Source organism: Daktulosphaira vitifoliae, unplaced genomic scaffold (assembly GCF_025091365.1).
Source record: "Daktulosphaira vitifoliae isolate Bord-2020 unplaced genomic scaffold, ASM2509136v1 Scaffold_2, whole genome shotgun sequence".
Classification (NCBI taxonomy): Eukaryota; Metazoa; Arthropoda; class Insecta; order Hemiptera; family Phylloxeridae; genus Daktulosphaira; species Daktulosphaira vitifoliae.
In genome coordinates this window covers 16,125,996-16,136,474 of record NW_026099573.1, presented here as the reverse complement: position 1 = coordinate 16,136,474, position 10,479 = coordinate 16,125,996, and the positions used below count along the sequence as shown (strand labels likewise).

The window sequence follows — 10,479 nt, the reverse complement described above, 5'->3', positions numbered from 1 at the left end:
TAAATTTGTAATTTTTTTGGATATTTCCCCCATTTGCGGGGAACGAGGGAATTTTTTTCAATTTTTAAGGGTAATGTCTTCAACTAGATACGATTTGTGATCTTTTGACGTATTTTTGAAAGAAATCGGTCCAGTGAGAGCTGAGAAAAAGTGGCAACAGACATAAAAAAAAAAAAAAACACATCATAGTAAAATTAATACCTTCTCCGCTTCGCATCGAAGCTAAAAAATCACTCTGTATAGTAGATAGTTATTTTATTTTTATAAATGTATACATTTTATGAAAAAATTTAGTAAAATATGGATTTTTATTTGTATCAGGAGGCTGTAGCTAAAGGATTTGAACATGAAATCAATAACCTCAACACCCCTGAAAGTTATTTTCAAGGAATTTCTAAAGAGTTAAAACCAAAGTTAAACTTTACCGCTCAAATATTAGCAAATAATGGTTTTAAACCTGTTATACCTGATGGAGGATATTTTATGATAGCAGATTGGACTAACTATGGTATGTTTATTTGAATTATTTAAGTATGCACAGTTGTATTTACTCAACTATTATAATTATAGAGAAAAAAATTGATATTAGCTCTGAAATAGACAAGTATAAAGATTTCAAATTTGTCAAGTGGTTAGTTAAAAACTTCAAATTACAAGGCATTCCATTTTCAGTTTTTTTTTCTGAACAAAATAAAGATTGGGCTTCCGATTATTTACGGTTTTGTTTTTTTAAGGTAATGCATTCGTTTTATTGGATAAATTAAAATTAAAAGTAATATTTTTACAGAAAGATGAAACTCTTAAGCAATTTGAAGAAATTGCTACTAAGTTTAGCAACACTATTTCTCAAAAATCACCATCTAATAAACTCTAATATTATATCAAATATTTTATAAGACATAGATTTTTATTTTATTCATGTTTATAATTATTAAACAAATGTTTTTTTTTAATTAAATATTAATTGTTACTAATTTCATAACTTAAAATTTTGTTAAACATTCGGTTTTCACAAAATATATAATTGTATGAATTACAAATTATTTCTGTTTTATAGTTTAATTTATTGAATAAGTTTCCTTAACAGTTTCACCAGAATTATTATGAGTTTTATTTTAAATAAGTTAGCCTAATTACTATCTTTGTACTTACCTAATTATTATTGATTATAAACAATTAAACAATATTTTTAAAAATCTATTGTTATAAAAAATTTTTTACTTTAGCAGGTTTTATTTTTAGCAGGTAAAAAGTATACAATTTTTGTATATTCTCAAATGAAATAAAGTAGACTTGTGGTGATAATTCAAGTTTAAACATTCACCATTAATTATTTAATTGTATAAATGGGTCAAAAAAGTGTTTTTATGACATAAATATTTTGCAGCATTACTCTAAAATATTACTAAACATTAAAAAATTAGTATACTAGTTAAAAATAAAAAATTGACATGGGAATAATTTTATAAATTTATTTAAACTGTACCTAGTGTATCGAAAAAACTAATTAACTAATATATAAACTTATTGTTCAGACCTCTGATAATTCAGCAGAGCCTTTTTATATTCATTTTTACAATCGATCATTATAAACAAAAAAATAATTTCTATAGTTACATTAAATTATTTTTTTTAATTGTTTAAAGAGAGACATTTTTTTCTTTAAATAATTGTACTTTTTGAGTAACTCATCGCGTAACATATAAATATGGACGAAATTATTATAGAGGAACTAAAATTATCTGAAAAAATGAGATTTTCTATCGAAATGGAAACGTTAAAGTTAACTATAAAAAATTTGACACCTAAAACTAATACACTACAAAAGTTTGAACAACTAATCAATGATGATAAACATTTGATGAAACATCATCAAAGTTTAGAAAAAACTCCTTTGTTAGATGATCATTTTTCAAACTCGCTCATAAACGTTTCTATGTATAGTGTCACCGATAGTAATAACATATTTGAAGATGAGCATTTTGAAGAATATAGTTCTCAAGTACATATGAAAAAAAGCGCAGAAAGTATCGAAAAATCATATACAAATGATTCTAAAGAATTTATTAGCTTGTCAGAAAAGAACACATTAAGTGAAAAACAAAATCGTTCTGAAGAAAAAAAAATTGTTGAAGAAGAAGATTTAGAAACAGAAAAAAATGATGACGAAGAAAGAATATCTTTAAGTAGAGATTTTCAAAAAAATGAATTCACTAAAATTAATAAAAATAAAGGATCTTATGAAATAGTTACAGATTCTTCAGAAAATGTCCAGAAGAGTCTTCTTGATAACTCGTCTGATAATAGTTTTCATTCAACATTACATCTATTACCTTCTATACAAATGACTACTTTACCACCATTTGAAACATTGAGTGTAATTTGTATTTTCGAAAAGGCACTTGATCAGTTAGAAGTTCTGGACACAATTGATAAAATACACTCTATAAATGACACTGATTTGGAGATTATTCCATTTCAAGTAAGAATGGAAAGAGAACCTTACAGAGATCCATTTTATTTGATTGAAACCTGCCACATTAATGATAAAATATTTGACCGAGAAGGGCCAAAAAAACTGCAAAAAGAACGTTTGCTGGTCTTGAAAACATTAAGCCAGACTATCCAAGAATTAAAATCGTCTAGAACTTTTAATACATTACAAAAAATAATCTATGATATGATAAAATCATATCAAGATGAAAAAGACCTTGAAAAAGAATGGACTTACAATAAAAAAAAGTTATCACAGTTAAGTAAAAAACAAAAAAAATTACAAAAAAAGTATAAAGTGAGTTTCAGAATTGTTTAAATTACAAATAAGGCAATTAAAAATAACATCATAATACTTAATTAATAGTCAGATCTATTGCAAATTAATATGAAAGAAAAATTAGCAGCCCAAGAATGGGAAAAAATGTTATTTTTATTAGAAGCTGAACAGAGTTATGTTCAAACATGGGAAGAACAATGGATGGCCGATAATAAAGAATTATTGTTGAAAGAAACAAATAATTTGCAAGATCAAATACAATATGTAAACAATAAAGATGACATAGAGAATAAAGGTGCTAATGAGGCAAAACAATTTTTAATAAAATACACAGAAATATTAAATAGTGAAATACAACTTTGGGAAAATAAATACGACACTGAAGTGAATATCATGGACATTCAAATATTAGATTTAGACCAAGAAACCGAAGATGCAGGAGAATTATTAAGTAACATACACACCTATTATCAAAAATTACAGTCTTCAATTGATGAATATGAAAAAAGAAAATACTTAAGAGAAAGGAAAATAATTGATGAATAATGTGTACGATAATAATAGTAATTCTTTGATATTTTTTCGAGTAATTTCATTTTTGTGATAAATTTTTTAAACTTAATGAATTTCCGTTAGTAAATTGTAACTTGCAATATTACACAAAAATGAAAAATTAAAATTTTAAGTTTTTTTCCAGTAAAGTGATTTTATAATACAACAATTTTATTTAAACAAATATTTTATATTAAGATTTATTAATATAAGATAAGGTAAGATAAATAGCTGAATACAAAAAAGAAACATTTCTAGGTATTATAGTTTTTCAAGGTAGGATTTATTACAACTAAACAGTAAAATCAATTAAATTTAGAATTTTATAAATGAGGGAGTAATACAAAAATAATTTCTTGTTTATTTATTTATTTTTGTAATTTTAGCCCCTTTACTACTGTGTATATGCAACTATCTTTGAAAAATATTGTAATACAAATTTTAGGTTATTGAACTCCGTACATAATTAAAAATAACTTTTTAGTTAAAATATTTATGTAATAATTATTACTACAAATGAGAGTATTTTGTAAGGAACTAAAAATTGCTACAATATTTTTTAGTTAATAAATTTTCATTTATTATTTAATCGCATTTTTTATGTGCGATTACTAACGATGAATCACAATCAATTATTACAAATATTAGTTTAGTTGAGTATTTTATACAACATTTTTATTTTCGACTATTTTAATGTTCGAAAGGTAGATCTTGATAATTAAATAAGTGCTATTTAAAATTAAAATATGTTGATATTCAATAAATATAACAATAATTATAATAATTAATATACTCTTTTACCATACATAGCACAAAATAAAATCATTGGTAACGAAATTAAGGTTTTAATGTAACTACTTACTATACTAACACATAATTTACCGACTAGGAAGGTAATCTAACAATTACAATACATACAATATTTTTTTTTAATCTGAAAGTTTACAATTACAATGCAAGTATTACAAAACTGACAATAGCATTTATAGGAATATTTCTTGACAAAAATTTATGTCATTTAGTGAATGATAACAGACATTTATTTTTCTTTAAATATTATAAATATTTAGTTAGCTATGATGGTCACCGATAATGAAGTAGAGCTCTTATAATAAAACTCATGAAAACTTTTCACTCAGAGGACTTAAGTTGATAATCTACCACTTGTTTTTTTTGTTTATGCTTATGGTAAACTAGAAATATTTATATATGGTTAGGTATGCCATTTAAAATAATAGGTATTTTATTATTATACAAGTGTACAACATATTACATAGTAATATTATTAATAATATTACTTTATACATAGAATATTTTGTTATGAATAAAGACTATACATATTAAAGAAAAAGGAAATCGTCTTTGATTTTTTTAAAATTTATTTATGTAATAAATGCGAATGAATGCTTTAAAGCATAATATGCTAATATATAAATACATTTTAAAAATTCATATTACAAAAAAAAATTATTTCTATGTGCCATAATAATCATAGATGATTCTTAAGCAGAAGTTTTGCAAGTAATATTCTCAAGTACGTATTCAAACAACTCAAGAGAAACTTATTTAGAAATAATAACAAATTTATGATTATGAAAATTTTCTTAAATTATACTACGTTGCTTTATCAAAATTTTTGGCCTCTCTTTTTAATATTTATAAGGTAGATATTTATCTATTTGGTCTTTATGCGATGGTTAATGCACTTTGTATTCAATATGAATAATTTATAATTCATTATGGTCTCACAAACAAATACAACTTTAAAGTAATGTATTTGAAGGAATTAAATAGCAAATTGGAAATGCCTAGGTGTCATTAGAATGACAATTTTATTCAATTTTACTATTAACTGGACGTATTGGATGAAAACATGTGATGGTTGTGTATATCAGCCATTGTTTTTGGCAATAGTGCTTGTCGGACTACTTGACACTCGTCCGAGTCCTCTTCTTCCAATTCAGGTAACGTTTCCATGATTGGTGGTGGTACTACACTTGGCTGAAGACCTTTGCCTACCAAATAGTAAGTCATCAATTGTCCCTTGCCTTTGACTGCTACTAAACCTCGCTGCTCGAATTTAAACCCAAAGTGCTGTAGAATATAACAAGTTTCTTCGGTTACCTATTTGATATAAAATATAAGTTAGTTTTATATATTTTTGATGATTTTAATTTTAATATTTGGATGTATTATATGTAAAATTTGAATACATAGTATGTACCTATTGCGCGTCATTCTAATAGAATTAAATAATATTTATTTGTTAATGTAATATGTTTTATCCTAAAAAGATCCTAGCACATGTATTTACATTACAGTATTTACAATATTATATATAAAGCAAGTGAATCACATACTTGTATACAGCCAGCTTTACCCGTGCTCTCCATTCGAGACGCTACATTCACAGAATTTCCCCATATATCATAGTGAGGTTTTCTAGCCCCGATAACTCCGGCCGTAATGGGTCCATGATTTATGCCTGAAAACATATAAATCATTCTATTTTAAAACACGATATTTAAATTATTAAATCGTTCTTTATAAATATATTATTTATTAATAAAATAAAAAATAAATTATAAATATTAATATTAATATTAAGAGTTATTTAATAACAATCGTATCAATAATTTCAATAAAAAAAATGTATTATTATGATAATCTACTTACCCATTTTTAAGACGAAGTGATTAAAGCTTTGTTCATTAATTCCCTGAAGTGCTTTTTTTAGATCAAAAGCAAATTCAACGAGTAGTGCTAAATGTGCCCACCTAATTTCGATAGGATCATTCGGCTAAAATAAAAAATATATTTAATCTTATACTATAACTTAAAGTTATTCTAGTATTATTTTCATCTTTAAAAATAATAGTTATCATTCATAAAATTATTATTTGATATGATTTCTAAATTTTATTAACTTCTATTGTGTTTTTTTAAATTCATAATTTATGATTATTCACCTTAACTACTCTAGATGGGTTTAGTCCACTAGCTGCCATATAAGTGGAGCTAATAGTTTTAATTTTAATAATATCTTGATATCGTGGTTGCTCTAGAAGCTATAATCAAGTAATAAATCAAAATTATTATTATTATTTTATAAAATACTAAAAAAAAAACTTCTTACAGCATCAAAGTCAGATATGACCTCGTTGAGGAATCTTAAACATTCTAAACCTTGATTGTTAACTGTCTCTTCTGAGTAGAAATCTAAAATGATGCATTTTATAATAATTTAAGTCATTATAAATTTAAGTACTAACCTGAGAAATTAGGCATTGAAGCAAATAACACACCAACTTCAGCATAACTCTGACTGTACAGTTCTTCATGTTGACGTTTATAACTACCAAGAAAATGTTTGGCTACATGTGGTGGTAATATATTGTATACTAATGCTTCATTACGTCGTCGAATATCCGAGGCTCTTTCTCGTTGTTCCTCTACTTCTGTTCGCCATAAATAGAGAACCCTCGACGATTTGTCCATCTTTAATAAAATGTTTCTATTTTAATAATGAACTTTCATGCATAGTTTTTCGAAATTATAAATTAATTAAAAAAAATATACTCACATTTCTTGCTAAAAACATCAGTGCCATTGTAACGGCAGCGAGCAAAAAAGATAAAGCGTACTTAGACGATAAAATCCTGAAAATTTTTTTAGAATTGTATTGAAAAATATTACTATTCGAAATAATTTTAATTTTAACTGATGTTGATAATTACCTGTAAGGTTTGCAATTTATGGAATCTTCACAGTCAATAGCACTACTAACAGTGATCACATTAATGATACAGTGAATGAGAGTTATAATGACTAGGATAGCAGCTTTGGTGAAATGTGACAATTGAGTTAACATCGAAGTGGCTATTAATGCTAGTACCATAAAATAAGTAAAATACGATGGGTACATGCAAATGTTAGAAGGATCATTGTGGAGTTGAGTGCAATTGACAGGAATCTGTTTATCAGACCAACAGGATACCTAAAAATATTTAGTTCAAATAATTTATGATACATCAAATGATAGGCACATCTCTATATATACGTACTAAATAAAATATGATTATATTACTTGACAAAATAAATTAATGAATCAAACTCCCATAAAGAAAAAAAAACAATTAAAATTTTCGGAATAACCTTTGACANCAATTGACAGGAATCTGTTTATCAGACCAACAGGATACCTAAAAATATTTAGTTCAAATAATTTATGATACATCAAATGATAGGCACATCTCTATATATGCGTACTAAATAAAATATGATTATATTACTTGACAAAATAAATTAATGAATCAAACTCCCATAAAGAAAAAAAACAATTAAAATTTTCGGAATAACCTTTGACCCAACTCTCTCTTAGATCGACCATATTAATCAGTTAAAAAATTTTTTCAGACTCTCTTAGTGTAATAAATAATATTAAAAATACATACGACATGAATGATATAAATGTCAAAGTACAAAATACTCTTCAATATGCCAAAGAAAATGGATGTGATATTCAATTATGCTGGATCATAGGTCATTCAAATATAAAGAAAATGAACTAGCAGATCAAGCAGCAAAGAACGCAATAACATACCTATCAGCAATAACAGTTCAACTTATTACAAAACAAGACTTATACTCATTAATTAAATCGGAATATACAATAAAATGGCAAGAGCACTGGAATTCAACCAACACAAAATTACACGAGATAAAACAAAATGTGACACCCTGACATTTACCACTAGAGTTACCAAGAAAACTGGAAGTAATACTAACAAGACTCAGAATAGGTCACAAACATATTACCCATAGTTATCTTATGACCAAAAAAGATCTTCCAACCTGTGAATCCTGTAACGACTTACAATTAAACACATAATGTCAGAATGCATCAATTTCATGGAAAGCAGAAGACGAGCTGGATTACCAGAACGTCGTTCAGAGTTTCTTGGACTAGAAACTAAAACAATTGAAGCCACTCTAAAATTTATAAGAATGTCTGAATTGCAAAACAAAATATAAAATACAAATTTCCTTAAATTTACCGTAATAATTCATGTATTAAATATTAGTAATAAATTGTAAAATACCAAAATTGTAATTGTTCACCCAATGGCTTTTGTTGCCGCGGGTATGTATTAAATAAAAAAAAATTAATATAGATTTGCATATATTAGATTAGTTTAATCAATTTATGTATTTTCTACCAATGCAAAATAATTATAAAAATATTTCAGTTATTTATTCATTGTAAAACAATTATTTTTAAGTCTACTTGTTTATATCATTCCAGAGACTAAAGCCATTTGATTTGTTTGGGGTTGCAATTGTGTCTTGGTCTTGAAAAATAATCGGATTCGGTTATAAAAATCGGTTTTAGGTCGTTTGAGAAACCAGAAAAAATCGATATTATCCGAGTTAAATTCCTGAATTATTCATAAGGTATCATAAAATAATTTAATATTTGACAATTTTATAGGTATCTATAACATAAATATATTCGAAGCAATTTTATAAGCTTATTGTTTGGCCGCCGATCAAGTGTAGCGCGTCTACGCGGTCGGCAATCCAGTCTGGCGCTTTTCTTACTAAAACCGATCATAAGACGGATAGTGGAGTATCTCAACTTGAGAACCCATAGCTGATATCCGAGATCACCGATTGTGACCAATATAATTTTGATGTCCATATATATACATGGTGATTTTTTTATCATAACCCACCCACTCAATTACTTGCAGAATAATAATAATTAAAACATTTTTTTTTTTTATTATTATCTTTAGTTATACATTATTCTTGAATTATTAACTATGTAANATTATCTTTAGTTACACATTATTCTTGAATTATTAACTATGTAATACTTTTTAAGTTCATCCCTTATGCCTTGTAAGGATGTCAATTTTGTTTTTTTAAATGGTAACACATATTTTTAATTTAATAAAATGTTTGAGTTTTTAATTTAATAGTAAATGGCATTTGAATTTTTAATAAAACTTTATTAGCTTATTAGATATAAACATTTAAAGTTTCAACATTTTGAGTTAATATACATGTATAATACACATGGGATTGTAAATACAGGTAGCTAATTGGATTTTTATGACATTGCTGTCTCAGTCACGGATTGTTTATTATCAATAGTTATACTTTCTGTATAGTTAGTGTATTTATAAACTCATAACAATGTGCCTTACTACAATTGATAATAACAATGCTGTANGGTAGCTAATTGGATTTTTATGACATTGCTGTCTCAGTCACGGATTGTTTATTATCAATTATGATTATCAATAGTTATACTTTTTGTATAGTTAGTAAGTGTATTTATAAACTCATAACAATGTGCCTTACTACAATTGATAATAACAATGCTGTGTACCTGCTAATATCGATGTTATAAAAAACCAATTAGCTACCTATATTTGTAATCCCTTGTGTATTATACCTGTATATTAATTCAAAAATTTGAAACTTTAAATGATTATATCTAATAAACGAATTAAGTTATATTAAAAATTCAAATGCCATTTACTATTAAATTAAAAACTCAAACATTTTATTAAATTAAAAATATGTGTTACCATTTAAAAAAACAAAGTTGACCCCCTTCCAAGGCATAAGGGATGAACTTAAAAAGTATTACATAGTTAAAAATTCAAGAATAATGTGTAACTAAAGATAATGAAAAAAAAAAATGTTTAAATTATTATTATTCTGCAAGTAATTGAGTGGGTTATGATAAAAAAATCACTCTGTATATATATATATAATTTGTATTGTAACATTGGTATATTAGTTTAATTTATGCTATACGTTTGTTTTTTTTTTTTTACTAGAAAAATATTGTAATTAATTTTTTTGAATTAAGATATAAGTCGTATCCATAAAAGCGTAAATGCTGGGTACCCTGCCAAGGTGTCGACTAGGTGACATAACACTTATTACATTTAAATCTAAAAAAATATATATATGTGTACTTGGCAATTTATTAAACTTACCATTCCAACTAAATTTGTTGACGCTAACAAAAATGCAGCTGCGATACCAAGAATTCTGCGTGTCCACAGTGAATCGTTAATGGTTTCGCTGAACCAGACAATTTTTGGTGGTAAAATCTAAAAAAAATTAAAGATGAT

General features: G+C 25.7%; 2 protein-coding genes across 5 annotated transcripts in view; one reads left to right on the top strand and one right to left on the bottom strand.

The window, feature by feature from the left end:
• Positions 1–1,043, top strand: part of LOC126898524 (kynurenine aminotransferase) — a 16,937-nt gene extending 15,894 nt beyond the window's left edge. For all 3 annotated transcript variants that reach the window (XM_050672635.1, XM_050672636.1, XM_050672634.1), the window contains 3 exons: positions 322–508; positions 571–734; positions 788–1,043. In XM_050672635.1, coding sequence (XP_050528592.1) covers positions 322–508; positions 571–734; positions 788–874 — 438 coding nt within the window. In that variant the 3' untranslated portion in view covers positions 875–1,043. The remainder of the gene's footprint in view (positions 1–321; positions 509–570; positions 735–787) is intronic.
• Positions 1,044–4,154: 3,111 nt separating this feature from the next.
• LOC126897581 (adenylate cyclase type 3) overlaps positions 4,155–10,479 on the bottom strand; it is a 64,442-nt gene continuing 58,117 nt past the window's right edge. For both annotated transcript variants that reach the window (XM_050671292.1, XM_050671293.1), the window contains 9 exons: positions 10,342–10,458; positions 7,063–7,322; positions 6,909–6,984; positions 6,598–6,823; positions 6,462–6,544; positions 6,295–6,393; positions 6,002–6,125; positions 5,686–5,810; positions 4,155–5,449 (listed from right to left, as the gene is read on the bottom strand). In XM_050671292.1, the coding sequence (XP_050527249.1) occupies positions 5,174–5,449; positions 5,686–5,810; positions 6,002–6,125; positions 6,295–6,393; positions 6,462–6,544; positions 6,598–6,823; positions 6,909–6,984; positions 7,063–7,322; positions 10,342–10,458 (1,386 nt within the window). In that variant the 3' untranslated portion in view covers positions 4,155–5,173. The remainder of the gene's footprint in view (positions 5,450–5,685; positions 5,811–6,001; positions 6,126–6,294; positions 6,394–6,461; positions 6,545–6,597; positions 6,824–6,908; positions 6,985–7,062; positions 7,323–10,341; positions 10,459–10,479) is intronic.